The sequence below is a fragment of the Pipistrellus kuhlii genome, unplaced genomic scaffold, assembly GCF_014108245.1.
Source record: "Pipistrellus kuhlii isolate mPipKuh1 unplaced genomic scaffold, mPipKuh1.p scaffold_m20_p_11, whole genome shotgun sequence".
NCBI lineage: Eukaryota > Metazoa > Chordata > Mammalia > Chiroptera > Vespertilionidae > Pipistrellus > Pipistrellus kuhlii.
Window position 1 is genome coordinate 47,896,238 of NW_023425416.1, and position 23,085 is coordinate 47,919,322.

Here is a 23,085-nt window from a genome sequence, read left to right on the forward strand (position 1 = left end):
AGAGAAGGAGCACAGACGTTTCCATCAGAGGGGAGAGAAGTCGTGGCAGGGAGAAGACGGTCAAGGGACACGACCAGAGCTGTCCGACAGAGCATTCTGTCCTTCATCTGCACCGTCCACGGGAGTAGCCACGGCCACACGTGTCTGCTGAAGACCTGACACGTGCTCTGTGTGACGCGGGAACCACATTTCAAACTTTCTTGTTGCCACAGGTGGCCCCTGGCTACTGAATTGGTCAGCATAAGATTAGAGACTCATGCCGAAACTGGTTTGGCTTAGTGGATAGAGCGTCGGCCTGCGGACTGAAGGGTCCCGGGTTCGATTCCTGTCAAGGTCATGTACCTTAGTTGCGGGCACATCCCCAGTAGGGGGTGTGCAAGAGGCAGCTGATGGATGTTTCTCTCCCATCGATGTTTCTCACTCTCTGTCCCTCTCTCTTCCTCTCTGTAAAAAATCAATAAAATATATTAAAAAAAAAAAAAAAAGATTAGAGACTCAGTCAAATCAGGTGCTCAGGCCTTTTGGGGGGGGAAAAAAACCCCAAAAACAAACAAAACCAACAAGCAGAAAACAGGCCAGTTTGCCAAACTGGTGGTCACCTCAGCTTCCTTTCAGGAATGCCCTCTACATCGCTAACGTTCTCCTGTGCCCCATGGTGGGATGGATATACAACGGTTTCCGTTTCTGAGATTAAAACCTGCCCTGGCTGGATGGCTCAATTGGTTGGAGCGCTGTCCCGTACACCAGAAAGGCTGTGGGTTCCATTCTCTGTCAGGGCACGTACCTTGGTTGCGGGTTCGATCCCCAATGGGGGCTTGTTCGGGAGGCAACAGGTCGATGTTTCTCTCTCCCTTCCACTCCCTCCAGAAATAACAAAACAAAACAAAACAAACTAAAAAACCTATCAGGCCCTCAGAAGATTTCTGGAATTGCCAAGCAGGAGGTGCCTCTGACACCTCCACTGTCAACTAATCTGCTCCTGACCCCCAGGGGAGATAAACACGCACGCTCCACACCCATGAGTGTGTTCCTTTCACACACTCCCCGGAAGGAGTTTCTCTGATAATCTTAAAGATCTCCAGCAACCTAGATTGACCTTCATCTACCGCCACAGGTTCTTCTCCCTCACACTCGGGCCTGAGAACGAGAGTGAAGCAAACCTCAGAGAAAGCCGGGCCAATACTCCGATTGCCTCTCGTTGGGCGGTTCGTGATGGGGACTGGGACTTTTAAAACCAGCCATGCCGAGTTCCAGAGACACCTTCGTGACTAATCTCGACCTCAGTTCCTGCCTGGGACACGGAAGCTCACTGTACTCTTCCAGGAAAACGGGACCCTGGAGTTCTAGATCCTTCTCTCTCCCAGCATTCCTTTCGGGCGTTCTCCATACTGCATTCCGAATTCTCAAATCAGAATCATAAAAATGATTTTTTTTTAAATGAGGATAAGGATTTTTTAGGTTATCATAAGGATTTTGTAGGTTATCACCTTAAAAACCCAGGACTCGGGAATATGTGGTTAGTTCTAACTTATGCTCTGCCCGCTTCCAAGAAAGACTCGGATCTGATTACCGTATTTTTCGGACCATAAGACGCACCAGTTTTTAGAGAAGGGAAATGAAGAAAAAAAGATTCTGAAACAAATAGTGCCCTAAAATATTTTATGTGCATTAAAACCCAACATCACAGTCATAAACACATGTAATCAACCCTGTAAAGTAAACAGCAGCATTTAGAACCATTTTAGAGCCGGGCAAGCACACAGAGACCACACAGAGCAGGGCAAGTAAAAAAACTTTTTTTTTTAAAGTATATGTGAAGGCTACATTTGGACCATAAGACGCAGGGACTTTTCCCCCCCACTTCTGGGGGGAAAAAAGTGCATCTTATGGTCCGAAAAATACGGTATATGTTTTGCTGCCATCCACCCTCCCCTCCCCTGTCGCAGGGCCTTGGCATTCTCCACTCCAGGTTAGTGCTGGAGTCACAATCAGGACTCCAATGCCTAGTGTGAGGACCAGCCCACTCAGCTGTTGGCCCTCTTCAATCTGACAACTGGAGTAAGACGATTACAAAAGCAAAACGGCAGGAATGCCCGCACGAGAGAGGCCTGGAGGCGGAAGGGGGTGAAAGACGCCCTCACCTTTGAAGTGGGGTATGAGGGTCACGGTCAGGGCCTGCCCGGAGAGCTCCTGCTGGAAGCTGGGGGCGAAGGTGCGCAGGGTCACCACGACGTTCTGCTTCACCTGGATCTGCTCGATGGCGCCTCCGGCGCAGAAGGAGCCGAAGTGGAGGTCCTGGCCGGGGCCGGTGCCAACGCCGGTCACCAGGTAGCTGAAGCTGGTGTTGCAGAACCGCTCCTGCGTGTGCTGCTGCAGCTTCTGGGCCGGCACCAGCGCCAGGCTGAGCCTGTCCTTGGGCACCAGCAGCTTCCAGGAGAAGTCATGCAGCTGCACGGGCAGCTGGAGGATGTTGCTGGGCACCTGCAGGGAGTAGGACCTCCTGTGGCAGTACGGGTGGTTCGTGCAGCCTGGAAAAGAGGGGCTCGTGGTACCCAGGCCGGGAGGAGACAGGAAGAGCATCCTCCCAGCTCTCAAGTCAGCCCCAGGCTTCCTGGCTGTTCCCTTTGGTCCTTCCTCCCACGCTGTCCCCCTGATGCTCCGGCTCCCGACGCCCCCTCTCGAGCTCCCCGCCCTGCTCTCTCACGCTCTTCCTGACCTGGCAGACCAACTCTCCGCGAGTTTTTAGGGTTGAACTTTCTCTTCTTGTTTGTCAGGTTGTCACCCCTGTGTCTCAGATGCTAAGTGCCAGGTGGGCGGGGCCCAGGCCTCCCTGCCCAGTGTCCCGTTTGTGGGAGCAGCTCTGTGCAGTGGTGACGGCAGGGCGTGGAGCTGGGGGTCTCAGCTGGCATCCCAGCTCTGCCACTTCCTACCGGGTGGCCCGGCTCCTGCACTGGAGGAGACTCTGAGGGCATCCTCGCCAGAGATCACGGGGGCCCTGCAGGGAGGTGCCTGTGGGTCTGGCTGCCCCTTCATCACACATTTACTACGTGACTAGCACATGGCCAGCCCTGCTCGGGGCTAAAGGGATAAAATGCAATAGCCCTAGCCGGTTTGGCTCACAGGAAGAGAGTCTGAAGGGTCACAGGTTCGATTCCGGTCCAGTTGCAGGCTTGATACCCACCCCCAGTTGTGGGGCATGTGTGGGAGGCAACCAACTGATGTCTCTCTCACATCAACATTTCTCTGCGTCTGCCTTTTCCTCCCACTCTCTCTAAAAATCCACGGAAAAGTTATCCTCGGGTGAGGATTAACAACAACAAAAAAGAGACAAACCGACCTCCAGACTCGGAGTCTCCCGAGGGAGACCACAGTGGGCAGTGAGCGCGGAAGCAGGGGGCGTGCAGGGGAGAGGATGGGGAGGCCACCACCAGGAGGAGGGGTCTCACAGAGGGAGTCTGAGGAGACGTGAGCAGACCCGGGTCACCCACGGCCCTTGTGAAGGATGCACGTTCCAGCGGAGGCGGCTGGTCCCAGGGAGGCAGGTCTCCACCTCCTGGTTTGCTTCCCGGTGGCCCTTGCTCGCCCGGCACCGTGGGGGACATTGCTGGGCACTCTCTTTACCCCCCACCCCGTGGGCCCGCCAGGGAGACGGGGCAGGGTGGGAGAGGCGCCCGCGGCCCGGGGCGCGGGGGGACGTACTTATGGTTTTCTCCGCGTTCACCCAGAGGCGCGCCAGGTCGTCGCAGAGGAAGGAGATGCGGTGCCGGGCGCCGGGCGCCAGGGTGAGGTTGGTGCTGCAGGTCCGGGACTCCAGGCACACGAAGCAGCCGGGCACAAACCGGCGGCTCAGCTTCACGGGCCTCGGCTCGATGGTGACCCACATGGCTCGCTCGTTACTCAAGTCCACCTCGTAGGTCACATCTGGAACCACACACACGAGACAGGCGTGAACACCCGTGAAACGGGCAAAGAGGCACACCAAACCTCTCACGCCTGGGGGATGCGGGAGACGCTGTCCGTCAGGCAGCATCACCGTACATCGAAAAGAAAAAAAGGGAGAGCAGGGGCCGCATTTTGCCACATTCCTCTTTACCCATTCTCCCAGTGATGGAGATGTAGGTTGTTCCCCGTTTTTGATGTTTCTGAGGCTACGGGGCCTACGTACGCCCCTGCCTGCCTGGCAGCGGATGCATCGTGCTGCCTCTCGGGGGAACACCGGAGAGCGAAATGTCGGGGTCAGAAGTAGGAAGGCACAGGCTTTACTCTGTGAGAAACGACCAGAGGGTTCTATGGGGCTGTACTGTTTGACACTCCCCGGCTGGTGCCCCCGCCGCTGCCAGTTCAGCCGTTGCGGCGGGCGGAGGGTGGGGATCAGTTCTGTGGTGTCACAGTTACATTTCCTCCGAACGTGACTGTGATAATCAGCTGGGCGGTAACGGGAAAGGCCGTGGCTTCGATTCCGTTCGAGGACACGCACCTGGGTTGCAGGCTGGATTCCCCGGCCCGGTTGGGGAGGCGACCGATCGACTCGTCACTCTCACAAACAGAATCAGCACGCCACTCCCCACTCCCACTTCATTTTCCTGCCTGGCCCTGCCTGCTTCCCAGCAGTGAATGAGAAAAACAAGCTGAGCGCCAGCCCTCTGGACAGAACCCATCCTCCGCAGGTGAGACACGCCGGCGGCCCACCTGCCACAACGCCCCCTTCACAGATTCTGGCTCACAGATGGGCCCCCAGCACGCTGGCCTCACCTTGTACATGATCTCAGAGTCCACACTGCCACCCTCAGGACCGGGCTCAGGATGCGCCATGTAAGGGGGCCCTCGCTCTCGGGGGCGGGCCTGCACTTACCTCTGTAACGGGGAGCCCCTTGGAGTGGGCGCCTCCTGAACGCTGCGTCCCAAGCACTTCCCCTCACCCTCGTTCTGGCCCCGACTTCCCTTCTTTAGTTTCAAGGCCTCTGGGTAATCATGTGTGGGATGAAGCATAACCTCATGTGCACCCACCTCCCTGGGGCTCCGTGTGGCTCACAGCATGGGCTCTGGGTGCTGAGCTCTCTCGGCTCCCCACCACCCGTGTGACGTGAGCCTCATTTCACAACCTGTCCGAACCTCCTGGCTCCTCACCAGTAAACGACGATAGTTCCTGCCGCCCCCACAGGGTTGTAATAAGGATTAGTGGGGACGTATAAGCAGCGTGCTTAATGCAGTGCAGAGCGCCAACAGTGTTAGTGATCATTATTATTGCTGATGGTGTGGGGACATCGAGTCTCCCAGTATAAGGCCAAGACATGCTGCCTGGAGGGTAACCTTCCAATGCCTTCATTAGAAGCAACTCAGCAGCCCTGGCTGGTGTGTTCAGTGGGAAGAGCATTGGCCCGTGTACTGTGGGGTCTGGGGTTTGATTTCCAGCCCTGGTTGGGGTGCATGCCGGAGGCAACCATTCAATGTGTCTCTCTCACATCAATGTTTCTCCTTTCCCTCCTCCCCCGTTCCTCCCTCCCTCCCACTCTCTCTAAAGACAAAGCAATAAAAAATATATATTGAGTAAGGATTAACAAAACAAAAACAACCACAAAAACAACCCGGCACCCTGAATGTAAGTCTGCATTCCGGATTCTTCCTGCATTTCAATGGCTGGCCATGCCATGCCTTCACCAATAGGCCTGCCTCGCTGCCTAGTAACACACTTCCTGCAACTCTCCCAGGGTCCCGGGTCCAAATGGTCCCGAAGCCACAGCCGAGAATCAGGAAGGAAAGAAGGCGCTGGGGGAGGAGGCGACAGGAAGGTGGGCTCACTCACTGCTTTCATTTTGTGGGCTTTGGACCAAAACTTGAAACTTCAGCCGGAAAGTCCCCGGGTTTTGGGCGTCCTGGTCGCAGCCTTGCAGAGAGAGGTTGAAGTTCCCGGCCATGTTCCCCGGCTGCTTGTCCGCCAGCTTGAACACCTCGGGGTTGGTGGTGGAGCCCGGGATGTAGTACTCCACGCGCTCCTCCTTCTTCTCGCAGTTGGAGTTGTTGAACTGGAGGAAGGAGACGCTGGCCCGCAGGTGCGCGGGGATGACAAACTGCCACGTCATCAGCTCATCCTCAGGGAAGTTACCCGGGTAGTTGGCGGACATCAGGGTTGCCGAGCCTTCGCCCTCAAACACAGATTCGATGAAGCACAGTCCTGTTGGGAGGGGAAAGCCAAATGAGGAGATTAGACCCTGCTCTGACTGGCCCACAGCTTAGGGCAGGGGAAGGGAGCTCTCAGGTCCTGAGCCATGGGTCAGGATACGGTATGAGAAGGAGGCATCAGTGGTGTGCAAGTCAATGTTTAACAACTGGGATTCTAATATGTGGGTCCTGCCGGTTTCCTAGGTGTAAATATTCCCGCCATGGCTGATTTCAAGCTACCAATGTGAGATGACCCGAATGTGGGCTTGGGAAGAGATGGACAGCAGCTCACCATCATAAAGGATTTCCACTTGCAGAGAGAATCAGCATCAATAACCTCAAGAGCACAGATAACGGGAAAATGGAGAGAAATCACTAGGAGGCAATGAGTTTGGAGTGTTTATGGCTTTTGTTTCTACACTCATCACTTTAAAAAAATATATATTTTTGTTGATTTTTTTACAGAGAGGAAGGGAGAGGGATAGAGAGTTAGAAACATTGATGAGAGAGGAACATCGATCAGCTGCCTCCTGCACACCCCCCACCGGGGATGTGCCCGCAACCAGTGTACATGCCCATGACTGGAATACAACGCGGGGCCCTTGAGTCCGCAGGCTGACGCTCTAGCCACTGAGCCAAACCAGCCTCGGCTAATTCTGTTTTAATGAATGGCTCTGTTTAACACCAGCTCACAAAATTCCTGCACCCTGAACAACGAACTCTTGTGAGCCAGCCCAGCACACCACTGACACCGTCAGAGAAAATGTGAAATAGATAGAAGACGGGACAAAAAAGAAGAGTGAGTGATCATGATAGGTCTGTAGAACCAATCCCATTTCATTTCTTGAAAATAAACATGTACAAAGAGCAAAGAAAAGAGAGTCACTGCCGAGGCTACCAGAGAAGGGTAGATCCACACCGGGAGTGAGTGGCCTGGCCTGGCCGCTTACGGAAGTCCCTGTAAGGCATGCAGCTCAGAGCATACAACATTCCCAACACCGGTCCTTTCTGACCGAGAGCAACAGAGATTTTGTATGGTTTTTTGTTGTTGTTAAATCCTGACCCAAGGATATTTTTCCAGTGACTCTTCGAGTGGAAGGGAGGGGGAGAGAGAGAGAGAGAGAAACATCTATATGAAACACACCGATTAGTTGCCTCTGCACTTCACACACACACACACACACACACACACACACACCCCTCCCCCCAGAGACCCTTCAGTCCTCAGGCTGATGCTCTATCCACTGAGCCAAACAGGCCTGGGCGAGATTTTGTATGTTTGAACCTCAGCAGACAGCGGGAGGGCCTGGCGTGCTCACGTTTTATGGATGACCGGCTGGCCATGCTGAAGCCGGAGGAGGGCCTGTTGTCGAACCACGGCAGCTGCAGGGTCACTTTGACGCTCTCCTGCATCTTGATCCGGGACACGGTGCCACTGCTGCAGAAGGTCCCGATCCGGACCTCGGTGGCGCCGATGTGGCCGCTGACGGTGTAGGTGACTCTGTCGGGGCAGCTGTCCTCGCGCCCGATCTGCCTGAGGCGAGGCCTGAAGCCCAGCTCCAGGCTGGCGCTCTTGCCAGCGTGGGCGTCCCAGATGAACGTTCGGTTGAGGGGGGGCAGCATGGCTATCAGGGGCCGCAGCTGGAACTCCCCCAAAGGACACGGGTTTGCTGTGCAGTCTGAAACAGTCACAGAACAGTCCTGGTCACCAGTGCTGCCAGGCCACCCCTGCTCCTCCTCATCTCTTTAGTAGACCCTCCGGGAGCACCCCGAGGCGGACACACCCATCTCCGCGTTATATAGGGTTATGGCCAGTGGCTCACAGAAGCCCCCTTCTCTGCTGAAGTGCCTCCGCTGGGGGTACCTCCTGGGGCCGGAGACACCTGGGGGTTCCGCTGCCCCCTCAACAGGGAGCAGCAGCCCTCAGCCAACCACCGCTCATCGCAGGAGTGAAAATGCCCAGACTTCAACCTGGTGAAGCCGCTCCAATGCCGGCGTCAGCCTGAGGCTACACTTTAGCTACAACCACATCCTTGCCCAGCCGCTGTGGCTCAGTTGCACCAAGAGGTCACCGGTTCGATTCCCTGTCAAGGTCGTGCAGGAGGCAGCCGATCAATATTTCTCTTTTGTCAATGTTTCTTTCTCTCTCCCTCGCCCTTCTTACTCTCTCTAAAAACAAAAACATATTTAAAACAAAACAAGAATATCTTTGCCCAACCGGTGTAGCTCAGTGGTTGACTGATGAACCAGGAGGTCAGGGTTCGATTCCTGGTCAGGGCACATGCTCAGGTTGCGGGCTTGATCCCCAGTGTGGAGCGTGAAGGAGGCAGCCGATCAATGGTTCTCTCACATCATTGATGTTTCTATCTCTTTCTCCCTCTCCCTTCCTTTCTGAAAGCAATAAAAATATTTAAAAAATAAGATAAAAAATAGAAAGAAGTTATATCACTTCAAACAAACAAAAGCATCTTTGCTTACACCTTCTTTTCTCACTTCTTCACAGGGTACTCCCACAGGTACTTGCTTTTTAAAAAATATATATATTTTATTGATTTTACACAGAGAGGAACTGAGAGGGATAGAGAGTTAGAAATGTCGATGAGAGAGGAACATCAACCAGTTGCCTCCTGCACACCCCTCACTAGGGATGTGCCTACAACTAAGGTATGTGCCCTTGACCGGAATCGAACCTGGAACCTTTCAGTCCGCAGGCCAACGCTCTGTCCACTGAGCCAAATTGGTTTCGGCTTGACAAGTGTCTTAAGCGAAAGTTCCCATTCAGGCTGTTTCCAGGGAACCACACCCAAGACACCTAACGCTGGTGTTTTCACATGAAGCCGGTGGAGTCCCGTTGGTGGGAGGCCCTTTGCCCTGGAGCCGGAGCCACCGTTTCACAAGCTTGGGCTCAGTGCCAAGCTCTGCCTTCTAAAACTGGTTTTCCCACCCCCAGGCTCATCAACGCCGAGCACACTCCGCACGTACACGCCCCTTCGCGGCTGGGACCCGAGGCAGTTTCTTCCTGCCTCGTGGCCTTCACGCTCACATCTCACAGCCCGGTGGGATTTTCTTAACGCTACAACGAATGGCATCCTTGGCCGGACGTGGTTCCTAAGCTTCTGAGACGAAGGGAGACACACTGCTGTCGGGGAGGCATGGGGACAGTGCGTGGGAGAGGTAACAGCACGCAGGCAACCCCACAGGCGGTTGTCCTGGGCGGGGGAATCGGACAGGGGAGATGGATTCTGGCTATTTCATTGTTAATGCTTTTAGACATACTGTTATTGATTTCAGAGAGGAAGGAAGAGGGAGAGAGAGAGAAACACCCACGATGAGAGAGAATCATGGAGCGGCTGTCACCCGCACGCCCCCTTCTGGGGACGAGCCCCCAATCCCGGCATGCGCCCTGACTGGGAATCCAGCTGTGACCTCCTGGTTCACAGGTCGATGCTCAGCCACTGAGCCACGCCGGCCGGGCAGTTCTGGCTAACGGTCAGTGCATCCTCACGGCTGTTCCAGTCGGGTATTTGACAGCACTGCTCACTCGAAACAAAATAATGGGAGAATTTTAGAGCTGGACCTCTGAGGTCATCCACGCCAAGACTCTCCTTTTTCAGCCCCGAGCCCGGGGGACGGGCATGCCGCTCACAGCACACACACAGTCCCGGGACAGAAGCCCAGGCTGTGTTTGCTCAACCCGAGTCCCTGCCAACACACGGCACCACCTAACCCACAAAACAGGGTTAGATAGCAAGGTGACGAATGTGGCTAAAATTAGAGCCGGTGTGTCAGTACAGACAGCACCTATTTTTAGGAGCTATTGCGAGCTTCATTGTTTATATAAAGTCACTTCTTTCCTATAACATCCGGCCCTGCCACTTTGCAGCTCCACTCTAATGTGTCCGGGGCCACATGGAGCGGCTCCTGCAGGTTTCGCGCCCTTGTGGGATCACTGACCCTGTGAAGGGGCGATTCTCAGCCCAGATGCACTTGGAGGAAGTTTAAAAAATACACATGCCCGCCCGGCCGGCATGGCTCAGTGGTTGAGCATCCACCTGTGAGTCAGGAGGTCCCGGTTCGATTCCCGGTTGGGGCACGTGCCCAGATTGCGGGCTCAATCCCCAGTGTAGGGTGTGCAGAAGGCAGCCCATCAATGATTCTCTCTCATCATTGATGTTTCTATCCCTCTCATCTTCTCCCTTCCTCTCTGAAATCAATGTAGATATATATATATATATATATTTTTTTTTTTAAAGGAAAAGAAATACACATGCCCTGGCTGGTGTGGTTCAGTGGGTTGGGTGTTGGCTAGGGCACGGAATTACGGCCAGTTTGATTTCTGGTCAGGGCACGTGCCCGGGTTGTGGGCTCCATCCCTAATAGGCTGCATGCAGGAGGCAGCCAACCAATGATTCTCTCTCATCATTGATGTTTCTGTCTCTCTCTCCCTCTCCCTTATTCTCAGAAATCAATAAAAATATATATATATATTTAAAAAAAATCCACATGCCTGGGCCACCTGAGAGATTTTTATTTAATTCTATACCAAGAACCTGGAGCCACCAAGCTCCGTCTCTCAGCCACAACTCTGTACCAGCCACGGGACACTGGGAGGCCAGACGGTGTAAGCACTTGTCTATTGGCAGCTAAGAGCTTGGCTTTGAGGATGGCCACACAGGGGGGAGTGGTCACAACGACCAGACCAGAGGGGACCACCCCCAACCAACGGAGCCACACAGGCCAGGGCTCCAGGGAGCCCATATGCATATCAATATTCTCCTCAGCTCTGTGAAAGCTGCACTGGCATGTTAATTGTAATCGACTTAAACTGGTCAATTAATTTGGAGGAGAACTGACATTTACAAAGTATGGAGATTTTCAAGGAATACAGTATACCTCTCCATTTATTTGTGTCTCCTCTTTTGTCTCTCAGTAACACTTTACAAATTTCGCTTCATAGGTATCCTACATATTTATTAAGACGATCCCTAAATATTTAACTAGAACTTCTGAATAACAGCATGCATTGTGGGAACTCTGATGTTGTTTCCCAGGTTACGGGCAATGACTATTGCATAAGATATTTGCTACTAGGTTCTGATACACTTCATTGGATTAAGCAAATACCCTTCTATGTCTGATTTACTGAGAATGTTGTATTAAAAACATGAAAAACAGTGTCTTAAGCTGATCATGTATAGTTTTTCTCTCTCACCTAATAGAGCAAAGCATTCCATTAGCTGACTTGTTAATGGTGAACTACCCTACAGTCTCTCAGCAAACCCTCCCTGCTCTTGTTGCTTTATTCTTTTACTACATGTTTTATATTTTATCTAAGATTTTTATTTTTGGCCTGTATAGTCATAACAGACTGGTCGATGGTTTTCTCTTTTTATGCTTTTTATGTTGACATCAGGGTTTTAAGGGCTTATGAAATGAGTATGAAACGTCTCTTTCTATGCTCAGAATGGGAGTCGGCCAACTACAGCCCTGAGATCAATCCAGCCAAATACCCGTTTCTGGAAATAAAGTTTCACTGGAACATTCCCTGCCTAAGTGTTCACCAATTATCTATGGCTGATTAAAAAATAAATAAATAAATAAATAAATATATATATATATATATATATATATATATATATATATATATTTTTTTTTTTCTCTCTCTCTCTCTCTCTCTCTCTATATATATATATATATATATATATATGGAGAAACATCAATGATGAGAATCATTGATCTGCTGCCTCCTGCACACCCCCTACTAGGGATTGAGCCTCATGACCCGGGCATGTGCCCTTGACTGGAATAGAACCCTGGACCCTTCAGTCCACAGGCCGAGGTTCTATCCACTGAGTCAAACTGGCTAGAGCTCTATGGATGACTGTGTGCTGAGATGGCATAGCTGAGCAGCTGTGACGTGACAGAGACCCTCTGGCCTATGGGCCTGGATGTTTCCAGAATGAGCCTGTCTACCTTTCTCTAGAATGGCTTAAATACCAGAATTTCCTGCTCCTTACAGTGTTATAAGATCCTTAATAAACCATCGCTTTGTTGTTGTTGTTAATCCTCACCCAAGGATACTTTTTGATTGGATGTTTTAGACGTAGTGGAAGGGAAGGGGAGAGACAAAGAGAGAGAAAGGAAGGTCTGAAACCATCTCTAAGCCAAACCCCATCTCCTCCATTGTTATTTAATTATTCCAGTTTCCTAGCTTTTTATGAGTCCATTAAGTTTTTTTCCTGAAAATGACCACGTCCATTCTGAATGCTTTCTTCCTAAGGTTTATTTCATCCTTTTCCCCGCCCCCCTTCATGATCTATTTCCTGATTCAGAGACACATCAATTGGTTGCCTCCTGCAACGTGCCCCAACCAGGGTCAAGCCTGCAACCAAGGTACATGCCCTTGACCAGAATAGAACCGTGGACCCTTCATTCCCTGGGCCGAACGCTCTATCCACTGAGCCAAACCGGCTAGGGCTGAAACCATCTCTAACTAAGCCAAACCCCATCCCCTCCATTGTTTTTTTATTTATTCCTGTTTCCTAGCTTTTTATGAGCCCATTAAGTTTTTCCTGAAAATCACCACATCCATCTGGATTTTCACACTGAATATCACAACGTTGCACACGGTCTCTTACAATTTTAGAAATCGCCTTTGTATATGTCATTCAACCCACATTCATACTTTCGATGCTGGATGCTTGTATTTTCTATTTCCATTTTAGAAGACCAGGCAGCGATGTGTCTATGTCATTGGTCTTTATTGAAAACCAGGTCTTGGTTTTGAGTTATCAAACGAAACTTTAAGGACTTTAATTTCTCCTTTTATTGTTCTGAATGCCTTCTTCCTACGGTTTATTTCATCCTTTCCCCCCCCCCCCCCCCTTCATGATCTATTGCCCGATTCACTTATTTTCCGTGGAAGGCGAGGAAACGCCTGAGCAGACTTTGAGCCGATCACAAACAGTGTGTGAACATCCACCTTAAAACTATGGGAGATACACACTTTGTTTTTGTTTTTGCCTGATGGTTATTGGGCCAATCTCCTGCCCCAAGCTCAGGTTCTGAGTAGCGACAATCGTTTGTTGCATTCGTGTGTATCACACACTCTCTCAAGCCATTGCTTTAGGCCATCTTCCCAACAACCCTCTTGGCTGGTAAAGGACTCTTATTTTATAAAAGACTAGAAAACGAAGTCACAAAGGAGTTAAGCAACTCAGAGGAAGGCCCATGAAACCCAGCCGCCTCAGCCTCCTCGGCTGCCACCTCTTCCCTTGAGCCGTGTGGACCCCTTTCTCTACCCACCTCCTCAACCTTCCATCTCCTTCGTCCTCCAATCCCTTGACCCGTCATCAGCCAGGTATTCTCAGCACATCCGACTGAGCACCCCACACCCGAAGACCCACAGCTCTGTTCAGAGACAGTGTGGTTCAGTGGTCACAGGCCAGGACCCTGGAGCCCCAAGAGCCTGGGCTCTGGTCTTACTGCTACGCGCTGGCTGTGCCATCTCGGGCGAGTCCCTCTGAGAACTTCTCCGAGGGCCATTTGGAGGATTAAACAACTTAACCCGCACTAGGCATGCACAGAACGGAATGAGACGCAGTTTCAAAACAGACCTCGGCTCCCCAGCGCTAGGGGCCGGCCGGCCGGGCCGCAGTCCCTGAGGGGGTACTTACCGATGTACCTTTTGACTTCAATGACAAAGTGAGCCTCTGGATTATGACAGGAGAAAAGAAGTTCCACTCTGTCTCCCGGTTTGATGAGCAGCGTGCTCGTGCGTTTTCCAGATGTGAGCAGGTAACAGGGATTCACTGGCAGAGGCAGGGGCCCCGGCTTTATTTCCATCGTGATGTTGAGCGTAGGGGGCAGACCGAGAATATAAGCCTCTGAAGGAAGAGAAAGGGAGTGAGCAGGATAATTCAGGTCTGCAGACCTGCTGTCTCCTCTCAGTGGTCCAGAGAGGACACCTTTGTTCCTTGTCCCTTCCCACGCCCCCCTCAAACTCTCCCCTCCCCACCCTCCCCGACACACACACACACTCAGGGCCCAGAGGGGGTGATGTAAAACGACTGCTTTCCTTACCAGCGGGAAAGAATAGGGCCCTTGTGGGCTAGACACTGACACGTGTCTCTGGTTTGAATTATTCATTTTTCTAAAAGCTAAAAAATAGTAAGCCACATCCTACGTGGCTTGGGCTGTCTGTTTTCAGATACCCCGCCTGTATCAGTAGCAATCAACCAGAGAAAGTGCCACGTTTCTTCTCAATATGACTGCAGACCAAAGCCCACACCCAGAAACTGTTTGTGGGGGACACGCTTATCTGCAGAGAGCTGCTGCCTCCTGCCCTGGGCGCTTCACAGGCCCAGTATGTACCTATGTACACAGAGCCATAGGTACATACATACATACATACATACGTACACTCACACAGTACTGGAGGGAAGGAAAACTTTCACAGACATTGGATATAAACACATTACGTCAGCAAATTTGGAAATTAGAGCAAAATAATGCGAATACCTCAGGCTGGGGTTCAGCCAATGATCTGGACGAACAAGACCAGGCCAGTGAGAGAGGCGCTGGCTACTAAACAGAGGTGTGCACTCTGGTTAGGATGGGGCCCTGATTCTGCCCAAGCGCAGTCTCTCTCCCATTTCCTTTGCTCTGTCGACCTCCCAGTCTTCTCAGACGGATGGGGGAGAGCCACCTTCTCCTCGGTAGCCGCCACCCCTTCCCTGACTTGGGTCCTGACCGTGGGCTCTGGGCGGCCAATGAGCCCGATGGCCTGGGAGCAGCAGATGAAGGGACGATTGTCCAGAGGTGGGTCCTGTGGAGGGAGCAGGGGCTCCCAGGGGCCCACAGGGCTGCGGCCGCTGCCTCTGTCCCACCGTGTTCAGCACCCCAACCCCACCACCCCCAGTTGGGCCAGTGTATCTGAGTACTTAAAGGAAACAGATGGGCTCAGCAGTTGAGCGTTGACCTATGAACCAGGAGGTCAAGCTTCGATTCCCTGTCAGGGCACATGCCCAGGTTGTGGGCTCGATCCCCAGTGGGGGGCGTGCAGGAGGCAGCCGATGGATGATTCTCTCTCATCATTGATATTTCCATCTCTCTCCCTTTCCCTTCCTCTCTGAAGCCAATAAAAATATGTTTTTTAAAAAAGGAAGAAAACCGATGGGAATCCTCTTCTTCAGCCTCTTTCTTTGGTTTCTCCTGGAACGTGGCATTTCGTTGCTAAACCATTTCAGAAGATCTATTTCCCAGGCTCCCAGAAACCCAGCCAGAGCTCCGTTCTGGGGTGGTTCTGAGGCTCAGCGGCTGAAAGCAGTCTCAGCGGAGCCCCGCGGCAGCCGCGCTCAGAGCATCCGGGACGGGACGTGAGCAGGCGCCTCACCTGGCCCATGAGTCACAGCTCTTCCCTCTCCTGCCTCCTGGCCGCCCCTTATTAGGACACCTTCGCTGGCAGCTGCCTCCCCAGCAGCTTTTCCGGGGGAATTTCCAATCGCCTTGATCACCACTCATTAATCACCGTCCATTCATCCCTGTGTCACAGGGTGGTGTACAAACCCCCGTTATTTCTTCTCCCAGCCGCCCTATTTCTTTGCAAGGGAAACAAAGACAAGAGAGAGGATCCCACCAGGGGAGTTACTGGCTCCCAAACTTGTGAAATGCAGTTTAAAAGACTAACAAATGGGGTTTAACATTTCTTCCATGGGGCCGAACCAGCTGCTTCAGATCTGTGTGCTTCTCTCGGGGGCTCGGGTCTCCTCCCCGCTGTCCGCCAGGGCCTGGAACCAGCCCAGGCAGCAAGAGACAGAGGCACGCTGAGGCGCTTGGTGCCCTGCTGGCGTGCCCAGGAGGTGCGGGAGGCAGACGCAGCACAATCGTGAATGAGCCCCGCTGATCTGTCACAGCCTGCACGGCAGTCAGATTCCAAAGCAAGCCCCTACCGGAAATTCATTTTGGCCAACACCGCCCTGACCTGTCTTGGGAAGATAGCACATGGCAGACCCACTTCCCTCTCTGCAAGCTCACCGGCTGTGGCTGGGTGGGCCCAGCGTGGAGCAGATCTCCGCTTCTCGGATTGAGCACCGGGTGAAATGGCTAAATGGTGGCTGTTCTCTTCAAGCAGGGGACGCTCACACCCTGGGCGCCCAAGAGAGCGACACCAACAGACTCACAGAAGGGACGGTGACTCACCCTCCCACCCTCAGGCCGCTGACATAGTTTCTCCTGCCTTTATCCCCTGCAGGAGCAACTGTCCCCTCATGTCAGCCGAACTTTCATTTGCCTCCCTGTCTGTCTGTCTGTCTGTCTGTCCCAGCAGAGCCCCCTGAGAGCAACTTGAAGGCACCAAGGATAAGGTGACCAGACGTCCCGATTTTTAACAATTTGCCCCGCGGTGTTTTAAAAAAAAGTCCAGATTTTTGGGAAGAATGCACGACAAGCTAGGGAATGGTGAGACAACGGGAAAGGAATATACGGTTTTCGGCGGCCATGTGGCTATTTAGCCAGGACATGAGTTTTATATTATTTTTGTTAATTTTATAATGTTAAACTTTAATAATAACAAATAATTGTTGAGAACTGAATATCGAGAACTGCTTATCAAAGTTCGCATTGTTGATCAGTTGTTAGAATTCGACCACCATCGTTTGGACTTAATGAACAATGGCATTTTTTGGGATTGGCAACGACGAAAGCATTTTGTAACTGTCTCTCATACAATACCCATCGTACTGCGTGCTAGTAAGCTAGTTAAACAAGTGATGTCATTACAAATTAGCTATTCGGATAATTTAGGTAAGTACATTGTGTATTTCATAAATACATAAATTTTCTTGAATTTAGCAGACAGTACTCGTATTATTTATATTTTATAGTGGCGGCAAAAAGTCTAGCGCTGGCCTTGAAAGTGACACAACTATACATAATTTTATTTATTTACTTATTATATTTGTAAATTGTACTTATGTTGAAATTTTAAAAAAATATACTACAATACTATTTTTGCGTTCTATGAAAATTTTTGTTGCTCCATACAGACCAAATTTTTAATCAAGAACCCCCCCCGCCAAGTCAATGGTGTCCCGCTTTACCAATGTTAAAATCTGGTCACCTCAACCAAGGAAGATCAATGTTCTCTGAAGGCACTGAGGGTCAGCTATTAACACTCTGGGGATGGTGGCCAAGGAAAGCTTCACAGAGGAGACATGGATCAGGGGCTGAGCATCGATCTATGAACCAGGAGGAGGTCATGGTTCGATTCCCAGTCAGGGCATATGACCAGGTTGCAGGCAGGATCCCCACTGTGGGGTGTGCAGGAGGCGGCCTATCGATGATTCTCTCTCATCATTGATGTATCTATCTCTCTCCCTTTCCCTTCCTCTCTGAAATCAATTTAAAAAATTTTTTTTAAAGGCACAGGGGTATGAAGAACATGGCTTCCGGGGAGCCCCTCCAGGGAGTGAGTTTGGGCCGGAAGTCAAGGACAATGTGGGTAGAGGAGGCTGGAAACGGGGCAAAGGCCAGGCTGTGGAGGGACCAGCATACCTCAGCAGCTTCGGGGAATGGTTAAGAGTTTGGATTCCGGAATCTGACTGCCTGCGGTCATTCCTGGCTGGACCACATACCAGCCGTGTCCCCTAGGACAAGTTTCTCTAGCCTCAATGTCCTTATCAGCAACTGGGAATGACAAAGGAATTGTTGTAAGGATTTAGAGTTAGTGCACAGACAGTGCTTAGAGCAGTGCCAGGAGCCAACCTTGGCCAACATCTCCTCCACCACCCCCCTTCACCGGCTTCCCTCAGCCTGCCCCAGGGGGCGACGGGACCGAGGCCATGACTCCCCTGGGGCCCACGGTGGTGGGGGGGAGGAGGCGAGAGGGGTTCGGCGGGCTTGCTGTTGATATTATGAATGAGAGCCTGTTACAACCACTGACACGAGTGATAGGCAGCATTCCAGGTGTGAAGCAGGGAAACAACTAGCAGCAGCTTGGCTCAGTCCAAAGCCCCGAGTCCCGGCTGGCTGGGCAGGGAGGACAGCGAGGCAGGGAAGGCACCCAGGGGCAAGCTTTAAGGAGACACTCGCTGTTTGCGATGTGCAAGTTAGGGTGCCTCCTTAAATTTTCCCCACCTCCCCAGCCCTGGCCCTGCTCACTTACGCAGTGACTAGGTGACTTGTGTGACATTAGCACCTCTTGGAGGCTAAGAAGTGACCTCACTTCCCATTTGCTGAGCTCAGGAGGCAGCTGGGATGTCCTGGTCTGACTTCAGCACCCCGTCCCTCTCCGCTCCACTCCATGGGGACCACACTGCGCTGCCCTCACGGCAGCTGCGGAGGCTGCTCCAATCACCCAGCAGACGGGGAAGGGGGTGCTCGGAGTTGTTGGCTGACATCAGGGCCTGGGCAGTGCCACCACCATCACCCATTTAATGGGACCTGCTGTGGGGAGAGGGTGCCTGACTGTTACACCACCCAGTGCGGAGTCTTACAATCCAGGGGACCTGGGCACCCTCAGGCCACTTAGCATTGAGCTGGCCAGGCCTATTCACAGACTGACACATGGAAGCGAACGTCTTACCAACGGCAGGAGGCCGGCCCACCTGCCCGCCTAGAAGTAGTTCATTTCCCGCATCCATAAAAGAGAACCACAACTCAAGTTGGCTGTTTGAAGAATTGGGAGTGGGGGAGAGGGAAGTCCTCTCTTGGGCGAGGAGCCTTTGAAATCGAGGCACCAGGCCTGCCTCCATACTAAGGACCGAGCACCCAATGAGTGCTTTATGTGTGCAGGCATTGGGTGAGTATTTCTAAATCCCCACAGATATCGCCGAAACCGGTTTGGCTCAATGGATAGAGCGTCGGCTTGGGGACTGAAAGGTCCCGGGTTTGATTCCGGTCAAGGGCATGTACCTTGGTTGCGGGCATATCCCCAGTAGGGGGTGTGCAAGAGGCAGCTGATCGATGACTCTCTCTCATTGATGTTTCTAACTCTCTATCTCTCTCCCTTCCTCTCTGTACAAAATCAATAAAATATATTAAAAAAATAAAAAAAATAAATCCCCACAGATATCAATATTAATATCTAATCTGAATCCCCATTTCACAGATGAACACACAGAGGCTAAGTAACCTGTCCAGGCCTCAATGATCAATAAAGGCAGGGCCAGGCTCTGGGCCCGGGCAGGCTGGCGCCGGAGCCCGGCGCCTGGTCCATGACTGCTCGGCAGAGCCCAGGCCCTGCCCAAGGAACTCCACAGGCAGCCCGGAATTTTGGGGTGAGAACGGGTTGTTCCCATCAACCAAGTCAATCAAGCCAGAATAAAACATTCCTCAGCAGCTGGCTCTCCGGGAGACCTTCAGGGGACCCAGAGGGATAGGTGTTCGTTTGCGATGGTTAGCTGGGCAAACTACATTAAGACAAACCCCTCATTTCAAAATAACTGGAAAGTGTAGCTTGAATGTTAACATAAAGCTCCCTGGAATTCGAACTGTTTGGGGCGAGGTCCTTCTCTCGTGCATATTTTTGGCTGTGTCTCACTCAGGGCAGGGAACTGAAAAAGAAACTGGCACGTTGGCTGGGGGGTGTGGCCACGGGAGGCAGGTGGCCGAGGCGGTGGCACAAAGCGCTGGGTGTAAGGGCAAGCGCCACGTCATGGCAGAACAGCATCCTGCAGAAGGCGGGGCTCCCGTTTGTCTCCTGTCCCTGAAACGCACGGGCCAGACCTGACCTAAGTTTCGGAGAACTCCCCAATACCCCTCTACCTCTTCCTTGGGTTGGGGTGAGAGGCCCGCAGTTTCCTTTAAGACCGTTTGTTATTCCCACAGCTCTAGGGCCATCCCAGAGGGCAAATACAGTTCAAAGAGCAACGTTAAAAGCAACGCCTAGTCGACCTGACTTGTCCGAACAGGTGACTGTTATGTCTACCCATTCTCTCCCGGCCCTCAATCCCCAAACTATTTAGGTCACTACTAAGACCTCCACCTTGGACTCAAGTTCAGCTTTGGCTTTGAAAACCCATGTGTAAGGGAGTGGGGAGGTGGCACAGGAGAGCAGGTTCTCTGAAGACAGAGACCTGTTCTGGGGCCATTTGACTACTGACTTCCATCACTCAACCCGCTGGGACTGCCACTCCCTGCTTCTTAAGCAGTGACTTCGGTCATTCACTGGGCGGGCCACCTTGGATAAGCACCTGACCGCTCCAAACCACAGGTGTCTCATCTATGACATCTGATCAAATACATGAGCTGTGCAGGGCGCCTACAGGAACTGCAATGAGACCACGTGTGTAAAGCAGAGAGCATGGGCTGGGACGGTCACTCGCGTGACCATGCCCACAGCCTGCACTCCTACCCCTGGAGGGCGGGGCACGGGCCCAAGAGACTTGTTTCAGCTCACAGCACTCAGCCGCACCACTGCCAACACCCACTCTGTACCGCCCCCTGCCCTTCGCACCCAGTACAGACGCTCCTGCGATCAATGAAAAAGCCGGTAGCATGGAGGCTAGTCTTCCCAACAAGGCTCTCCCTCTAGCAGGGCCCCACCCTTGGTCTGCAGTCTTGCCCCTCGGAACCCCACTTGAATTCCTCCTCATGAATGACAGGTCCTGGGCAACCAGGGTCAGACTCTCTGACATCACCACCTCCTCCCCCGCCTTCACTCGGCAGCAATCTGCAATCTGCACGCTGCCTTTCCCTCGCCTGGAGGCTGGCCTTGAGCTGCCTCAGCCCCAGCTCCGTCCTTGGGGCAGCTGGACAAGGACAACTGGACGCACAGCAGCCTCCGCCCCCGCAGACGGGGCGTGAGAGGCAGTGGCCGCCGGTGTCCCCAGCCTTCGCCACGTGGCCGCTGAGCGGGGTGACACTGGTCTTTGGGGAGAGGATGCTTGGGTCTACCCGTTTCTTCACGGTGAAGGCCCAACCAAACTCCTGACATGTGGGTACCCCTTCTATAATTTTCGTCACGCTGAGTACCCCTCGTGCTCACGAGAACGTAGAATTAGGCGCAGCTAAGCACGGTGCAGTGCATACCCCCACCAAACTCCGGTGCAACGCGTACCCCCACCAGACTCTTCCCGCACCCCTGGGGGGACGCGTACCACACTTTGGGAAACACTGACTTAGGGGAGCGCCATTGGGGACTGTGGGTGTATCACCATTCCATATATATATATATATATATATATATATATATATATATATAATTATTGATTTCAGAGAGGAAGGGAGAAGGAGAGAGAGATAGAAACATGAGTGATGAGAGAGAATCACTGATCCGCTGTCTCCTGCACGCCCCCTATTGGGGATCGAGCCCACAACCCAGGCATGTGCCCGGACCAGGAATCGAACCGTGACCTCCTGGTTCAAAGGTCAACACTCAACCCCTGAGCCACCCCAGTCGGGCTGTTTCTGGCCATCTCAGGGGGGGTGGGACGGGCCCACCCACCAAACTACACAGAGAATAAGTTTTTGACCGAAGCTCTCTCAGGTGATCCGGGGCCAGACTGATAAAGTGATTCCTCTGGCCAGTCAGGCGGCCGGGAAAACAGGGCGGCAGAGGAGGGCTGCACACCTGAGATCTCCGGGGCTGGCAGACCCATGCTTCCCTCGCCCAGAGGGACCCGGACGGCCCCCAGGAGGGGCGACGTCAGTAAGATCAAGCCACGCCGTGAGGCCAGTGGGACATGGGTCCTCGGACAAGCTGCCATTCTTCCAAGTGGCTGCCGGCATCCAGGGTTTGGACGCACTATGATCACACAGACCTCTGACAGCGCTGGGCTGTTTCCGCTCTCCAGCCCTCTCTCCAGCTACCAGGGCGAGGGCAGGAGATGCTTTTCTCTGCTTTCAAAGTGCCGGTGGGACAGGCCTCCCCAGCGCCCAGGTCCCTGGCTGGCACTGAGGCTGCATTCCCAGCGGCAGAGGCCGCGGAGGCTGGAAGTGTTGGTCCCCAGGCTCACCGGTCGGTGGACAATCCCAGGACTAGTTACCACTGGAAAAATGAACTTTCTCCTACAGATTTAGCCCAGGGTGGCAGTGCCTGATAAGACTGTCAGCGACTTCCAGGCCAAGTCGGTGAGGCAATCCATCAGCTCTCAGCCGGCCCCAGGCCTCGGGATTAAAGGCCGGCCCTGCCAGGCCCACAGAAGAGCCGGCTCAGGTTCCCAGGCCTGGCACTCGCCGGCCCCTGATCCCCTTATCAGAGCGCCAGCCCCGTGTGGGTTCATGCCCCCTGCTCTCAAGCGGAACTGTGACCCGCAGGAGCCCGCTGGGGCGTCTCATTCACTTCTCACATGTAATTGGCTATGACTTGTAAGTTATATAAAACTGGTCCGGTCAGTTCCTCGGTAACAGGAAGAGAGTGTGTGTGTGTGTGTGTGTGTGTGTGTGTAAGCTCATTGGAAAACAATTTGTTATTTTTTCTATTACAGTTGACATACAATATTATATTAGTTTCAGGATAGAGCTGCAAATAATGTTTAAAAGCTTGTTCTAGGCTGAGAAAATTTTCTGCAGAAAAGCAAATTCGGATTTTGCGCTGCATTCTATCACCAATTTAGCATTACCATTTAGAGAAACCAAGCCAACCGAGTTGGGAGGTTGTGGAGCGGTGTGGTTATACTGAGAGAACACGCAGGACAACACAGAGTCTTTGTCATTAGTCCTTGCCACTAACAAACTTCCCGCAAGCAGGAGGCCTCTGCTGAGCCACCCCGTGAGGCCAGACACCCAGTGTGACTAGGTCCTTCCAGCCTTTTTCCTAAGCTCATGGGAGAGCCAGACAGAAAGATAGCCAGGTAACATGACTAGAGTCATGCTATACACACACACACACTCCACTCCCTGCTGCTTTCACTGTCTCTCAAACCCTTCCCCACCCTTTTCTGGTTATTCCCTTGAACACTGCGGGGAGTGGGGCTGCATTCCTGC

The 23,085-nt window shown here is 52.6% G+C and overlaps 1 protein-coding gene across 2 annotated transcripts in view; it reads right to left on the reverse strand.

Moving 5' to 3' along the window:
* CDCP1 (CUB domain containing protein 1) overlaps positions 1 to 23,085 on the reverse strand; it is a 32,967-nt gene that overhangs the window by 3,771 nt on the left and 6,111 nt on the right. For both annotated transcript variants that reach the window (XM_036432054.2, XM_036432053.2), the window contains exons 2-6: positions 13,836 to 14,045; positions 7,479 to 7,838; positions 5,804 to 6,172; positions 3,700 to 3,921; positions 2,142 to 2,528 (exon numbers count right to left, since the gene is read on the reverse strand). In XM_036432054.2, the coding sequence (XP_036287947.1) occupies positions 2,142 to 2,528; positions 3,700 to 3,921; positions 5,804 to 6,172; positions 7,479 to 7,838; positions 13,836 to 14,045 (1,548 nt within the window). The remainder of the gene's footprint in view (positions 1 to 2,141; positions 2,529 to 3,699; positions 3,922 to 5,803; positions 6,173 to 7,478; positions 7,839 to 13,835; positions 14,046 to 23,085) is intronic.